Source organism: Tupaia chinensis, unplaced genomic scaffold (assembly GCF_000334495.1).
Source record: "Tupaia chinensis unplaced genomic scaffold, TupChi_1.0 Scaffold000561_1, whole genome shotgun sequence".
In the NCBI taxonomy this organism is placed as follows: domain Eukaryota; kingdom Metazoa; phylum Chordata; class Mammalia; order Scandentia; family Tupaiidae; genus Tupaia; species Tupaia belangeri.
The window spans coordinates 998,284-1,014,551 of record NW_006160074.1 but is presented as its reverse complement, the minus strand read 5'-3'; the positions used below and the strand labels follow the sequence as shown (position 1 = coordinate 1,014,551).

The following is a 16,268-nucleotide window of genomic DNA, read 5'->3' as shown; positions in this document are numbered from 1 at the left end:
TGAACCGCTGCCCTGGCAGACCCCAACCATGCTCCTTCTCTGACCTTCCGCTCGACAGCCCCTGCCCCTCGGAGGTCCTGGGGGGAAGAGCCTCAGGACAGAGTTAGACCCGGATGTAGAACCTCTCCCAGACCTGTCAGTTAGGCCTGAACAGCTGTCCGCGCCCAAGGAGGGACCCGGCTGAAACAGATGAGCCAGCTCAAGGGGTGACTTTCTCACTCCTCATCCCTGGGTCCGCACACTGGCCTCGGACCCCTCCCTGACATCCCGCTCCAAGTTTTAGTCTGCTTGTCCGTCACTCATGTCGAACGCTGTCACTCATGTCTGAGTTCCACACTGGGTCATTTCTAAAGAACAGACGTTGGGCCCAGCAGATGGCATGATGGTTAAGGCAATGGACTCCCATGTGACCCACTGTGGTTTAAGTCCTGAATGTGGCTTGAGATTCATACCGGGAGCATGCATGCCTGAGATTCCAAGGGGGGGTAGGGTGGAGGAGAAGGGATTACGTGTGGCCATCTCTGGGGGGTGATTTCTCACTTTTCCTCTCACCGTTTCTGTCTGTTTCTCTCTGGCAAGTACGTGCACCCAATGGCAAAAACCTTTAAAAAAAAGAAGGAAAAGAACAGAGGTTTAGCTCATGGTTTAGGGGTCCGAGGTCAGGGGCCACATGGATGGTGGGGGAGGTTTGCAGAGGTGGGGTGTGGCCTCACATGGCCAGACAGAGCGAGAGCAGAGCGCGTGTGTCCTGTCTTGTCCTTCCTCTCATAAAGCCCCCAGGGGCCAATCAGGGGCCCCACCCTGACAGCCCCATCTTAGCCTGATCGCCTCCCAAAGACCCACCTCTCAACACCACAGTGCGATTCTATCTCTCTCTCTTCAGAGGTTCCTGCCTTAGGACACGTGCACTTGCCAGAGAGAAAGTGAAGGAAAGTGAGAAATCACCCCCGAAAGATGGCCAGGCCGCAATCCCGTCTCCGCTTGAGATTCTGGGCATCCATACACGTGCACATGGTGTGATTTTGAAGCCACTGGGTCTGGGACTTGAACTGCTGTCAGCCATGTGGGAGTCCAGCAATGTAACCGCCACGCCATCTGAGTCAGCCCCTAGTTCTGCATTACACGATCCAGGCTAAGGTGTTTTCTGTCATTAGTGACGGGATGCACTGGCCCCTCGATCTCCACTCTTCATGCTGTGCGGGTAGGAGCCAGGTCTCACCCCGTGGACTCGGGGAGACGTGTTCACACCAGAGCCCCATGCTGCTCAGAGGCTGCCGCCCCGACGTTTCGGCAGGGTCTGCCCGGGAGCAGCCGCCTCCCACACAGACACCGGCCTCAGGGTGTGGTGTCCGCGATGGCTGCTTTTCTCATGGATTCCTTTCTACCTCACCCTCACTTTCCACAGTTGGGGAAACCAAAGCAAAGAAGGGAAGTGACCAGTGGCGAGGCGCCAGGCTCAGAGTGCTCAGGGCCAGCCCTTTCCTCGGTGTGCAATCCCTCCTGGGGCCGGGCGCCGTCCTGTGCTCTGCTGAGGCGTGGCTCAGCGGCTGGTCTGTCAGTAACTCTCCTGTCTGTCCCAACAGGTCGGGGACCGCCTGGCGGGGGGCTGCTGTGTGGCCTGCCAGAACTTGGATGAGAGGTTCAGCACCAGGCTGGACACCTTGGGCTGAGGTTGGAAGTCAGAGTTCCCCAGAAGAGTTTGGAGTGACCGAGGGCCTCCTGTGTCCTGGCAGGCCGCTCAGCCATGACACCTGCAGCCCATTCTGTCACCCCGTAACCCTGGCTTCTGGGAGGTGGGTCGGCTTTGGGCAGCATAGCTACATGGCCACTCCTCTGCTGTGACATTGACCGAGGCCCTGGCTGGAGTCCTGGCACCTCCGTTCTTAATGGCGATGGCCGCTAGTCCTGTTCGCGCTCACGTGGCCTCTCAGAGGAGCCTCGCCCTGTGCTCTCGTGACACCCCTGGCAGAGCACAGCCTGAGGAACAGTTTCCACCCACCCTGGTGCCCAGACGGTCATAGATTATGGACGGGCGGACTGCAAATTCACGTGCCCTGAGCTCATTGCCCTGGGGCGTGTGCACGCGCCAGGATGACTTAGCACCCCAGCTTCGCACAGGGTCAGCACAGCTTCAGAACTGCTTGGATGGTTGCTGAGAAGCAAGGGGAAGCACAGCCACCCCCAGACAGCGCTAACGCAGGAGCCGCCCTGCACTGAGCATTCGGTACCCGGCTCCGTGTATCAGCGGGATCCCTGCAGCGGTCCGCCCAGCAGCCGGCGAGGCAGTGCAGCTGGCGGCAGCACCGCATTTACCGATGGCGAACGGTGGCTCGGAGCTGGCACAGCTGGTGGGCGGGACACCGAGACATTACCTGTTGTGATTCCAGGACACGCCTAACACCACGTCACCTGGACGCCATGAGAGGCTCCAGGCTCTCAGGCTTGGGATGGCCTGAAAAGCCCCCTGTGGCTCAATGGCAGTTCTTGCCACTTCCCGATCTCCAGGCACGGGTGCCTGATAGAGCTAAGTGAGAGGCCGTCCTCTCACCAGCTCGTGGGCGCAGTTCTGTGGCGGGAAGGAGGTATTCTCCCCAGGTCACAGGCTCTGAGCTTCAGGACAGTCTAGACACCAGCGCCAAGCCACAAGGCCGTGGTTCCAAAGCCCACACGTTTACCCACACCCCAGGACCCCCAGTACACTTCTCTGCGTCCTCATCCCAGGGCCGATTCTCGAGCAGCTACTGTGCTGGCACTGGGCTGGGTATTGATAGATACGTACCAAGCAGGCGCGTGGGGACATGGGGCGGAGAACGAACGCTGATGGTCACAGTGGGGCCCTCCCAGAGGGGGTCTGCAGGCCTCCCCCCACTGCTCCCACTGGAGCCGCATCTCCCAGCACAGGGCCGGCAGGGCGCCTTGAGTATGCCACGGTGGAGGAAAGCGCACAGCCACGGGGCTTACGTTGTGACAGGGACACTTCCACAGTTCGTCCTTATCCAGCCTGAAGTCATTTCCTCCTGCTTAACGTAGTTCACCACTGGCTCTTCGGGGGGAGCGCCCCTGGACCTAGTCACTGCTTGTCCTGGTGCTTCCTGGGGCATCCCCTGAGCAGGGCCTTTCCCAGGGCCCCTTGGCCTTGAGGGGACCTAACCTCATCCTTAAGTGTCAGTAATTCCGGAACGTCTGACTATGACACTCTGCACAGGAGAAATGGGGAAATTAACAAAGGGTGGAAGCCACTGTTCCGCCTACTTTTGAGCACTTCTGGGCGTCTCTAAGCCTCTGCCTCCATGCGACGTCCGCTTCTAGTTCTCATGTGTAATACGCAATTACCGACCGTGCAGAGCGTGCGGACAGGCCAGCTCGAGCGTCCCTTTTGAATGTACTCAGCTCCCCTCTTTCCCAAGGTAGCACACCATTGTTGTAAAATATTTTAAAATTGTAGACTTTAAATAAGTTGGCTGAAAACAGCTTTTTTTCTCTTTTTTTGGAGACTTTTTCCTATAGGGCACACTCGTAGGAGAGACAGAGATGGAAAGCGAGAAGTCATCCCCTTGGGGTATGGCTTTGCCTCATCCCTTCTCCTCATTCTCCTCTTGGGATTCTGGGCACGCACTCATGCACACCCGGTGTAACTTTTACGTGCTGGGTCCGGGACTCCAACCTAGGTCGACTATGGGAGTCCAGCCATGTAACCATTATGCCCTCTGCTGGTCCTAAAGAAAACGATTCTTGAGATAGTCAAAGGTAGCACTAAGGAAACACGGATGTCATCTGACCACTATGTGCTGAGACTGCCCTCTGGCGTGAGAATGATGTGAACCGAGCAGCGGGGCTGTTTGGGCATGCGCCTTTAGCTCAGCTGATTTTAGGCGGACTGTTCCCGGGCTCTGCAGGTTTTCAGCCTCCAAGCAGAGGAGAGGGGAGCTCGGTGAGAGGAGAGGGGAGCTCGGTGAGAGGAGAGGGGAGCTTGGTGAGAGGAGAGGGGAGCTCGGTGAGCCCACGTCTCCAGGCCTCCTTTCTCTGCAGGCCTTCAAGCCAAGGCTCTTCGGGTGGCTAAAGCCACTCTTTCTCAGCGCCTCTTAAGAGAAGCCTTCCCTCTCCCCTGGCCGGCTGAGGAGGTGGTTCCAGGCTCCTAGAAGACCCTCGAGGCTACCAGAGGTGAGAGTCCATGCTGCCCTTCAGTGACCACCACCTAGCCAGGTTCAGGGCAGGTGAGAACAATGATTCTTTTTACCCTTTTTAGGTCATGAACTTAAAAAAAAAATGCCAGAGGATATATGTTCTTGCCAGAGAGACAGAAAGAGAGAGAGAGAGAGAGAGAGTGTGGCGGATGGTCACACCACAATCCCTTCTCCTCCTTCTCTACTTCCGTTCGGTATTTTGAGCACGCATGCACACGCTTGGCGCATTTTTTAAGCTGCTGCATCCGGAACTCAAACCGCTCCGTTGGCCGTCAGAGAATCCAGCTGCCTTCACCACCAGGCCCTGGGCTGGCCGGAGGTCATGGACGGTTTTGAGAGCCTTCCAGAAGCTGTGATGCCTCTCCTCTGAAACACACGGTAACACCTCACAGCCCCCACGAACACAGTGCACATTTACATACAGTACGGTAGAGCAGAGCACACATGTGCACATGTAAACATGTACACACCACACAGCACAAAATAACGTAACACACGTATACAATGCACATAGCACACATGCACATGTATGAGAAGACAGCCCTGGTAAACGTGCAACACGTACACACATACATGTGCATACACACAAGCACACACATGATTTTAGGTGAGTTCTGCACCATTCGGTCCACTCCAGGTTAGGAGCAGCTGGACTCCCCTGGTCTGGGAGAACAGGAGTCCTGGACCCACGTATCCCCTGCCTCTCCCACACTGTCCCCTCAGGCTTGTACACACTGGGCCTCCGAGAGAGGTGGGAGGAGGGAGGGGAAGGGGGAGGGCAAAGGGGGCAGACAGCAGAAGCAGAGAGAGGTGGGAGAGACGGGCAGAGACAAGGAAGGAGAGAAAGCGGCTGTGCAGAGCTGAGCAGAGTGAAGGGGGACACAGGCAGGGCAAGGCTGGGATGGCAGGGGGAGGGCCTGTAGTAGGGCCCACGACAGGACCCCCGCCTGGCAGCCAGGACTCTCCTCCTCCTGGAGGACTCAGAGCAGCTCGCCCCTGTCCCGGCCGCAGTGTTCTCCTGCAGACGCCTTGGGGAGTGGAGGTCCCGTCCAGCTGGCAGGTTTGCGGGGAGCCACTTAGCAGAGAAGACTGGAGAGGTGGGCGAGGCCTGCAGTGCCTCCCAGCCCAGAGCGCGGCCAGACTTCCTGCCTGGCGCAGAGCCGTGGCCATTAACAATGAACGAGACCCCGGGGCCAAGTGAGGAGGGTGAGGGAGGTTTGCTATGCCCTGGGCCCCAGATCCTTGATCCCTTTCAACTCCCCTCTGCCTGAGCCAGGAGCCAAGTGTGAACTGACATGGCAGGGAATGTTCCAGCAGGGGGCGCCCGCAGCTCTTCCTGGGTTTTCTCGGAATAAGTTTGCAGTGCTCATACTGCCGAAGGACAGAGGGCCCACGGCTCCCGCGTTACTCCTGCATAGCTGATGCACGGGGACATCTCGCGGTGACACCACGGAGGCCACGCTGGAGCTCTAATGTGGGCAGGCAGCACTGGCCTGATCTCTGCCTCCCAGTGCCCAGCCGGCCACAGGACTGAACAGACAGAGAATTGCCCGTCGTCCAGCTGGCCAGCCAGGCCTCCCTGTCGCCCTGCTTCCACCCACACCCACTCCAAGTGTCTGCATGTTGATCCCACCACACCCATGCTTCTCCCAGCAGGGCTGTGTCACAGTGTTTTTGTTTTGCTATAGGGCATGTGTGCTTGCTGGAGAGGGAAAGAAAAAGCACCCCCTGGGGGGATGGCCACGCCACCATCCCCTCTCCTCCATTCTCCTCTTAGATTTTGGGCACACACGCACACGTGTCTGGTGTGTCTTTCAAGCTGTCGTGTCTGGGAGTTGAATGGTGCAGTCAACTGAGTAGAATCCAGTCACCCTAACCTCCACGCTGCGTGCTGGCCCTGGGGCTGTTTATAACTTACAATGTGCCAGGACTGTCGTCAGCCCAGTTCTAGCCCCATGGGTCACAGGACCTCTTAGAGAGAGAAGGCCCATCCACCGGGCCCTGGGAAGTAAGCAAAGGCCCACAGAAACCGGAGGAAGCACACCCACGCTGGCCTGCATAGGCTCCAGCCAACAGATCAGCCCAGAGCCCCCATGAACAGGCCAGGACTCTCAGACTCAAAGCAGATGGAACTGGCCAGAGTCACACAGCTGGGGACGGAGCAGGGAACATTCGGGCTGAGTCTGTCTGCTGCCAGCTTGCACCGGGCCCACAGCCACCCACACCCCGTCTCATGGTGCTCCTAGCAAGCGCCAGGGGGCCATGACGGGTGCTCTGGGACTATTTATGCCATGGGAGAGACACCTGAGAGCCCACAGCGAGTCTAGAATCAGAAACCTGGCAGGTGAATGGTTCCTCCGGCCGCTAACACAGCTATTGCCCCAGGACTGAGCTGTTGAGAAAGTCACGATGCCCCTTTGCATAGAAAAACATGTGCTGGGGACCAGCAGTTAGCGTAATGGCTATGTCGCTGGACTCCCACGTAGTCGACCATGGTTCGTGTCCCAGACCCGGCGGCTTAAACTCACGCCGGGCGCATGTGTGTGCATGCCCAAGATCCCGAGAGGAGAATGGAGGAGAGGGGATTGCGGCGTGGCCATCCCCCCTGGGGGGTGATTTCTCACTTTCTGTCTCTCTGTCTCTCTCTGTCTGTCTGGCGAGCGCACGTGCCCTATAGCAAAAACCTCTCCAAAAAAAAAAAAAAAAAAAAGAAAAGAAAAACATGTGCTGTAAACCTAATAGACATTCATGTTTTAAACAGAAAGCATTGGGGGGCCAGTGGGTGGCATAGTGGTTGGGGCGTTGGACTCCCACACGGCCGACTGCAGTTTGAGTCCCAGACCTGGAGGCTTGAAACTCACGCTGACATGTGTGCCCAAGATCCTGGGAGGAAAAAAGAGGGGAAAGGATTGCAGTGCAGCCGTCCCCCTAGGGGTGATTCCTCACCTTCTGTCTCTCTGTCTCTCCAGTGAGCACATGTACCCTAAAGCAAAAATCTCTTGTTTAAAAAAAGAAAAGAAAATGGTAAGTAAACAAGCACGTGGCCAGCCTTCTTGGCCAGCCGTGCCTTGGAGCAGTCCACTCTCCACCTGGAGCCGAGGCCGCTCTCCACCGGGGCAGCTGGCCCAAGGCGCAGGCGCTGGCCCCGTGCACAGAGCAGCTCAGAAGCTGGCCCACCCGGCCCTGGAGGACAGCTTGCTGGGCTCAGACTTTATTCTGTGCTCCCGGCAGTGTGGACACAGGCTCGGTGTGCTCTAAGTTAGGGCCCTGGCATGACGGGGAAACAGCTGCTGCCCCAAGGAGCCAGTTCGTGAAGGTTTGGAGGGGCCCTGCCTAAGACCACAGTTCTGTCCCTGCTGCCCACGGGCCTTTGGGCAGGTCCCTGAACTCTTAGAGCTTCAGACCCATCAACTGCCACACATGGGGCAACAGGCCGCCCTGGGTGCCCCTTCTGGCGTTGATAGCTCCGAGGTCGGGAGGCACTTGCCGGTTGGAATGGAACGAGGCAGGGCCTGGGGGCAGTGTTCCCGGCTCCCGCCAGGTTACCCAGGTGGGCGGGTGGGTACTTACAAAGAGCAGCAGGCACTTGTTCTCGCGGACGGCCCCACAGCAACCCAGGAAGCCGAGCAGAAACAGCAGGCCGCCCATGGCCAGGAGGATGTAGGCGCCCGTGATGAGCAGCGGGTGAGTGGCCACGATCTCCCGGAAGCCGGTGGGGTCCACCATGACCCAGATGCCGACGCCCAGCAGGCAGGCTCCTCCCAACTGCTCCCCGCAGCAGGTCACCGAGGAGGAGAAACAGGCAGATGGGAGGTTAGATCCTCGGTACACGCACCGTTCCCTGAGCGAGGCTGGGCACAGGCCGGAGCCTGGCTGAGCTGGGTGGGGATGCCATTTGCCTCGGGGCCAGGATTCCAGAAGGGCTTCGAACTGCTCGGATTCTTCCGGGTCCCGGTAATCCCATTACCACACCGGCCCACCGCAGCCAAGGACCAGGCCAGGCAGAGCCCACCCGCCACGTTTACCCTCTCCCTCAGCGTCAGAGCTGCAGGGTTGTGGCCCTAGAGCCCACGCCCCTCCGACTCTAAACCAAAGCCCAGAGGGAGCCAATGATGTGCCAGAGGCCACGCAGCAAGCCACCATGTAACAGGACCGGGCCTAACCCAGTTCTAATCCTGCTGGCCCAGCGGGCTGCATCTCAGGCCTCCCTGGCTCCGGCCCCCAGGGCTCTCAGCCGAGGTCTGTGGATATGCCGGTATCCCTGCCGCACCTGCACCGCCATGCCAGCGCCCAGGAAGGCAGCCGGAAGTCACGGTCGCTGTCCTTGGTGGGGGCTCGGTCAGGTGCTCTCCGCGGGCAGCCACCCCCCCCTCTCAAATCTGAGCTCGGAGCCTTCGTTCGGCCCTAGTCTCGTGGCCCGTCTCTCTGTGCCTTACTTGTCCTAGAGAGAGCCAGCTTGTCTAGAGAAAGGCGTGTGTCCCCTATTAGCTGTGTGACCTTAGGTAGGTGGACTAGCCTCTCTGCGCCTTAACATCCTCTGGTTAAAGAGAGACTTGAACTCCCATTTCCCGAGGCAGCCCCAGAAAGGAAGGGCCGCTCGCGGTGAATGCCTGAGCAGATCTCAGTGGACCGTCTGTCTTTCTTGGGCACAGGACAATAGTGGAAGTGAATCTGCCGTTGGGAGAACCAAAGCTTGACACCACTGGATGTGAGGGTCACAGGGTTTGGATCCCTCTTGTGGCCGGAGGGCCAAGGCCCCCAGACCACCTGTGAGGAAGGACAGGCTTAGGCCAGGGGAAGCTGCTGGGGGGCAGGCGTGGTGGGCGTGGTCTGTAAGCTGGGAGGAGGAGCCTGCTGTGCCAGGCCAGGCAGTGAGGCCAGGTGGGTCGTGGAGCGGAGGGGCCCGAGGGACCCCGCAGCAGGGAAGAGGTGGGGAGACGTGGAGGGAGTGGTCAATGACAGCCTCTCCAGTTCTGCCGCCTGGTGGGCGGGGTCTCCTGTCTCCTGTTCCCCGCACCATGGGAGGTTTCGGGAGTCTGCAATCGAATGCCAAGTTCTGCTTCCAGGAGGGCTCTGGCACAAACCCAGGCAGCCCAAGGTGGGCCAGTCCCACCTCGGGTGGGGACACAGACTGGGGAAGAGTGAGCCTGGAGCGTGGGGAGCTAGTGCTAGGGTTCGAATCTCCAGGACTCCCAGCTCTTCAGGATCACCAGGCAGGGAAGGGACCCAGGGAGTCACTGGAAGGGTAAGAGACAGACTGAGGAGACAGACCGGCCCTGGCCTCTCCTGCACAGCCAGCGGTCCTGAAGGACGTCAGGGAGGGTCCATTCATCTGGGCCTTGGCGGTGCTGGGACCAAAGGCCAAGGCTGGTTCAGGAAAGTCTGTGGGGCCGGGGAGCCAAGGACGGGGCTCTGCTGCTGGCCGAGGCCTGGGCCTGAGCGGAGCCAGGGGTGGGCTGGTGCAGCAGGACAGGCCGCCACGTCCCAGCCTCGGACTTGTCACGCAGGATGGACTGGCCGGGTGAGGAGTGTGGACCATGTTTAGCACTCCTTGAACTCATCTTGCTCAACTGTCAAAAAGCCTCTTGAGGGGCTGGCAGGTGGCGTGGTGGTTAAGGTGGCAGGACTCCCACATGGCTCATCGCAGTTCGAGTCCTGGACCTGGCAGCTTGCTTTCTCACTTTCCTTCTCTCTCTGTCCCTCTCTGGTCAACTTAAAAAAAAAAGACAATTAAAAAAAAGACCTCTTGAGGGGCCAGCAGATGGCATAGCAGTTACGTTGCTGGACTCCCGCGTGGTCAGCTGCAGTTCAAGTCCCAGACCTGGTGGCTTAAATCTTGTGCCGGGCGCATGTGTGTGCGTGTCCAAGATTCTGGAAGGAGAAGGGATAGCGGTGTGGCCATCGCCCCTGGGAGGTGATTTCTCACTTTTCCTCTCACTGTCTCTGTCTCTCTCTGGAAAGCACATGTGTCCTAAGGCAAAAATCTGTTTTTTTTTTTTTTTTTCCAAAAAGCACCTGCAGTAGGTCCCTAAGCAATGGGGGATCTAGGCTCAGAGGTGGCACATGTCTCAGCTCACATAGCTGGAAGGCGTGAGTTGGGGTGTGAGCCAGGTTTCCCAAGCCCAGAGACATCTCCGATGACGCCCAGTGGCTACGCAGGCCGAGCCCCTCCAGCTCTGATTCTGTCACTCCTTCTCAAGGTGAGCTTGGAGGACTCCCTCTGCTGACCTCTGATCACCTTCACCCACTTCTCCTCCCGACTCCCCGCCAGCAGTCAGTCCCAAGGCCATGGCTGGGGCTAAGCTCCCCACAGCCAGAGAGCCGAGCCATCCTGGGGCCCAGGACAACGTCTCTGTGAGGTTGGGTTCTCTGGGGGGGTGTTCTCTGTGTGGACTCCCCTCCATGCAAACCTGGCTGGGCAGGGACATCGGCCTCTAGCCCTGGCCCTGCTTCCTGCCCCAGGGCTCACCTTGACTCCACCCTCCGGCAGACGACCGGAGACCCAGGAATACTTACAAATATGAAGAAGTTGAAGACAAACATCAGATACTTCATGCAGCTCAGACAGTCGCCTTCCATGGTTCTCCACCTACGGGACACAGGTGCCTCAGTCCTGCTGGGGCCCACCCAGAAAGCACCCAGGCTCCCCAGAGGCCAGCGCACCGGTGGTGGGTGGAGGAAGGGTGATTTGCCCTCCCAGGGCTGAGGTCGGGAGTAAGAAAGATGGAGCCAACCTGCCGGGTTTCAGGCCGGCCCCACCAGCTCTACCACTGATTAGCCCTGTGACCCCAGGCCAGTTACTCCCCCTCTCTGAGTCTCGCTCTCTCCAATTTCAAAGCAAAGATTAAAAACAGAACCTCTGTGGGACCAGCAGTTGGCTTAATGGCTATGTCACTGGACTCCCATGTAGCCAACCATGGTTTGAGTCCTGGATCCGGTGGCTTAAACTCACGCCAGGCGTGTATGCATACATGCCCAAGATCCCGAGAGGAGAATGGAGGAGAAGGGATTGCGGCGTGACCCTCCCCCCGGGGGGTGATTTCTCTCTGTCTCTCTCTGTCTGTCTGGCGAGTGCACATACCCTATAGCAAAAACCTCTCTCTCTCAAAAAAAAGTAAAAAATAAACAAACAAACAGAACCTCTCAGGCCAGCAGGTGGCGTGGTGGTTAAGGTGCTGGATTCCCACATGGCCAGCCCTGAGGTTGGCGTCCCCAATCTGGTGTCTGGAAAAATCACTCTGGTTATGTGTGCCCCAAATCCCAAGAGCTGAACGAGGGAGAGAGGACTGTGGTGTGGCCATCCCCCTTGGGGGGCAATTTCTCGCTTTCCCTGCCTGTCTTGTCTCTCTCGGGGGAGCACATACACCCTAAGACGGACACCTTAGAATAAATACATAAATCACAGACCCTCCCCCTCGGGTGATGGAAAGGTGAACTGACATCAAGCTGCTCACTGACGCGCGTGGCACTGCGTGGCCCATGCTCAGCGCCCGTGGGTGCCGCTCGGTGCTGTTCCTCCACTGTTGGTGTCACCTTCCTTTTGGCAGACGAGGAAACTGGGGCTCAGAGCCTGTGGGACCTGTGTAGCCCCAGAGCCAGGTAAGAACCCAGGTCTGGAAAACTCGGCCCCACGCTACAGGCACTGCGGCCACGGCACTGATCAGGCTGCTCCTTGGCGCCTCAGAGGAGGGGCATCGCATGAAAAATGAGGTGCGGGAGCCTCTGCAGAGGGCCAAGCCCTACTGCAGGGGCAGCTCCCCCCAAGCCCTGGCCCCTCACCAAACACTGTCCAGGCAGCCGCGGTGCCTGAGCACTGCAGCCTGCCAGCCCTGGGGGTGGAAGGCAGTGCGCCACAGCCTCCCCACCCCGGGGACTGCAGACACGCCTGCTCCCAGGGTCAGGTGCACCAGGCGCATGTGCATTCAGTATTTGGTATTTCACAGCTTCTTCCTAACAGCCCGGAAGGGATCCCGGCAGGAATTGGAGGTCCATGCAACAGGTGAGGGAACTGAGGCTTAGAAAAAAGCCACATGTCCGATACCCCATGGCTGGCAAGGGGCAAGGCTGACACCCAAGTCAGTCCAGGTCCCTCCGGGTGCTCCCAGCACTGTGCCTGACTGCTGGAGTTCTGGAAGTACGTGCCGGGAGTGGGCACCGTGGGGGCGCGGGGCTTGGTTACTCCCTAAAGCCCCCAAGTCCTCCCACAGGGTATGGCTGGTCTCAGTTTTTTTCATCCACGAAATACGGTTGGCAAGGTCTATCTCACAGGGTTGCCGCGAGGTTCATTATTATTACTATGAATAATAGGTACCGTCTGGGCAGCCGGGCTCCGTGCCAAGTGCTTTACACACGATCCCATCTCACTCTGGCAACCACCGAAGAGGCAAGTATTCCCAAGACCACCAGGGTCATTGCATGTCGGCCCCGCGAGGTGTGTAAACCACCAGAGGGGGCAAGGGTTTTGCCCAAGGCCACACAGCTTGCAGGAGGCGGTGCCAAAGCCCACCGTCAGTGCCACGGGGCCGACCGCGAGCCTCAGCAGACCTGCCCCTCCTGCCCAGACCACAGCCCGACACCCTCCCTAGCAAGCCAGACTGGCACCCTCCAGCTCCGATGCTGTGATTCGTCCCGGAGCTAAAGGTAAGGAAACTTCCAGGCCTATGGTTCCTCCAATGTGCCAGTGTCTGTCCACCAGCCGACTGGCCAGGCAGTGGCCCGGACACCGTACAGGCACCTGCTGCCCATGAGGAGGGTCTGACGGGCACATTGGGCTTCTGATCTGGGTCTGACCCCGGGGCCTGATGGCTCTCATTCTCAAAGAAGCACCTCCTGGGCCAGGTGGTGGTGTGGTGGAGGAGGCTGGACCGGCTGGTAAGGTCGGGACTGTGCAGTTCGAGTCTAGACCTGGCATCCCGAAAACTATGCCAGGCATGTATGTGTGTGCCCCAAATCCTGGAAAATGTCCCAGGGAGGGTGCTTCCGCACTCTCTCTCTCTATCTCTCTGTCTCCCCCCTGTGAATACACACCTCTGGCAAATTAAAAAAAAAAAAAAAAGTGACACCTACTAGCTGCTCTGCTTTCACCTACGGAGCCTGGGAGAAGACAGCTGAGAAGAGGACCCCCAGGCGGGCCACAGAGCATCGCAGCCAGGACAGAGACGCCCTGAGCCCCCTGGGCAGCCCCTTCTTACTTTCTCGGGAGGGAGAAACTGAGGCACTCATGCACCTGGTGATGAGCCCAAGGCTTTGCAAAAAGAATCAGGGAGTAAATTGGAACCAGAACCCTGGGCTCAAAGCCTTTGTCCTCCCAGCAGCACCCAAAGGCTTCATTTAAAACGGATGGGGGAGGGGGAATGCCAGGTCTTCCTGGAGACATCCAGCCCAAGTCCTCATGTCTATGATTTATTATTTAAGAGTTCTGATCTTGTATGGGCGGGTGTCAATCCCTTCTGTTTAGATTGTCTTTCTACCCATGTAATTCCTAGTCATCTTTCACAATCAGCACAGGTATCACCTCCTACACGAAGCCTTCCCTGGTTCTCCCCTCCTGTTCCTGCCGAGCTGAGCTCAGTGCCTCGATGCTCCCAAGACCTACCCTGACCTCCGCCCTGTCCCCATCGCAGAGTGTACATTGTGTCACCAGCGGTGCTCCTGTGCATCCCAGAGTGGGAGTCTGGCTGTGCCCTCCTGGGACTAAGCAGGGGCTGCCTGTGCTTTGGACTGAATAAAGACCCTTAGGGCATTAGGGCAGTCGTGTCCCCTGTACCCCCTACAGCTAACGAATGGAGGCCAAGAATTCTGGCCGCAGCGGGGCTGTTCACTTCCGCGTTCTCTTCCTCTCTGGGCTGTGCCCTCTGCCAGGGGAGGAGGGTAGCAAAGGACCCTTCCTGATGCACGCCTGTATGGTCCTTCGATAAGCCCAGGAGGCAGGAGGCACTGTGCCCACTAAATAGATGAGAACACTGAGGTCAGGCAGCCCGGCCCGCATCGCAGAGTTCATCCACGCAGACCGGGATTCGACCGCCACTCCGCCGGCCCCGGGTCCTGTGCTCCAGCGGGTCCAGGAGCAGTTATTGGGGTGCAAGGAGTCTGCAGCCCCAGGCGCCTGCTCTGCAAGCCACCACCGTGTGACCTTGGAGAAATACCCTCTCCCTGACCGTAGCAGCAGCATCTGTAAAGGACAGAGCGGGACCTCCTGCGGCCATTTCTCGCGTCAGGCTCTGACTGGGGCAGACGCAGCCGGGGGAGGGGGAGGCTGAGAGGTCTGTGCAGGAGGCAGGCTGCCGCCTCTCGCACCTCTGCCCACGCCAGCAAAGGCACTCCTCAGGGCCGGCTCCCGCTTCAGCCGGCTCTGGCTGTTTAGCAATTAAGGGGCATAATAAAAACGGCAGCTCATAAACGGGCTACCTGTATTTATTATGCCCCACATTCACGGCAGATTCCGGCTAATGGGCTGGGCTCGCGCCAGGCCCGGCTCCTGGACAAACACAGTGAAAGGAAACGTGTCTCCTGGGAAGAGCACGACAGCCTCACGGGGAGTCAGGTGGAGTCCCTAAGGATGCGAGCCGGAGGGAGGGCGGGTGGGAACAAGGAGGCTAGTGGTCCAGCTCCAGGGCGGGTGGGGGGCGCGTGGAAGAGGGCTTTGCTGCTCATCACAGGGTCGAGTCCCAGCTCTGCGGGTGTAGCTGGTGGGGCAAGTTCCTGAACTACTGGATCACTGGAGAGTCACGTGTTTTTCTATGCAAAAACGCATCGGGACTTTTCCAACAACCCAATACATGCAACTGAGTTTCCGTCTTTGTAAACCTAGAATGAAAATAATGCCTGCCTCATAATTCACGGAATATACCCAGTACAGGGCACGGCCGGTGACAGCTCACAGCAGGAACAGCCAGGAAGAGCAGCACCGCTCGAGTCCTTCCTGGGTGCCAGGGGCCAGGCACAATCTCACTCAGCCTCAGGGAGGCAGGAGACAGAGACGTCCCTCCACCTCGAGAGCTGAGGCTCAGGGAGGCAGTCACTTGCCCAAGGTCACGATGCACAGGAGTGCCCGAGCCAGGATTTGAACCTGGGTCTCTTAATCTGGAACAGCTCTGCCTTCTTTTTCTCTTTAATTACCAGAGGGCATGTGTGCTCACCAGAGACAGAGAGGGAGAAAGAAGCCCTCCAGTGAGGCGAGATCAAGCCACAAGCTCTCCTTGTCCACCTCCCCACTCTGTTAGGGTTTCGGCGCACACACTCACACGCACACCCACTCATTCAGTGTGTTTGTCAAGCTGCCGGAGCCCGGATTTGAACCATGTCGTCAGCCATGAGGGATCCAGCTTCCTTAGCCACTAGGCAGTCAGCCTGAGTCATACCTCTTAATTATCATGTTTTTTTTTTTTTTTCTGAGAAGTTTTTCTTTCTGCTATGGGGCGCATGCCCTCGCCAAAAAGACAGAAAGTGAGAAATCACCCCTCAGGGTGGATGGCCACGCCGCAATCTCTTCTCCATTCTCCTCTCAGGATCTTGGGCACGCATGCACATGCACCCAGAGTGAGTTTAAGCCACCGGGTCCAGGACTCGAACCGCAGTTGACTACATGGGAGTCCAGTGATGTAGCCATTAAGTCAACTGCTGGTCCTGATTATAATTTTTTTAAAGAGATGTTTTGCCTGTGTGTGCACGCACTCACTAGAGAGAGAAAGAGAAAGAGAGAGAGAGAGAGAGAGGAGAGAGGGAAAGTGACAAATCACCTCCCCAGGGGGGATAGCCACCCTATAATCCCTTCTTCATCCTCCTCCCAGGATCTTAGGCACGCACGCACCCATGCTTGGAGCAGTTTTAAAGCCACCCAGTCCGGGACTCGAACTGATGTTGGTCATGAGGGAGTCCAGTGACTCCCTATCATATACTGGTCCCAATCATCATTTTTTTTTTTTGGAGAGATTTTTGCTATAGGGCGTGTGCGCTCACCAGACAGACAGAGAGAGACATAGAGACAGAAAGCGAGAAATCACCCCCCAGGGGGGATAGTCACGCTGCAATCCCTTCTCCTCCATTCTCCTCTCGGGATCTTGGGCACGCACGCACATGCGCCCC

General features: G+C 58.1%; 1 protein-coding gene across 1 annotated transcript in view; it reads right to left on the bottom strand.

Annotated features, from left to right (window-relative positions):
* The window catches only part of TSPAN18 (tetraspanin 18), a 179,349-nt gene that overhangs the window by 13,500 nt on the left and 149,581 nt on the right, over positions 1-16,268 (bottom strand). Inside the window, exons 4-5 of the mRNA XM_006157759.2 lie at positions 10,701-10,773; positions 7,755-7,949 (exon numbers count right to left, since the gene is read on the bottom strand). Coding sequence (XP_006157821.1) covers positions 7,755-7,949; positions 10,701-10,763 — 258 coding nt within the window. The 5' untranslated portion in view covers positions 10,764-10,773. The remainder of the gene's footprint in view (positions 1-7,754; positions 7,950-10,700; positions 10,774-16,268) is intronic.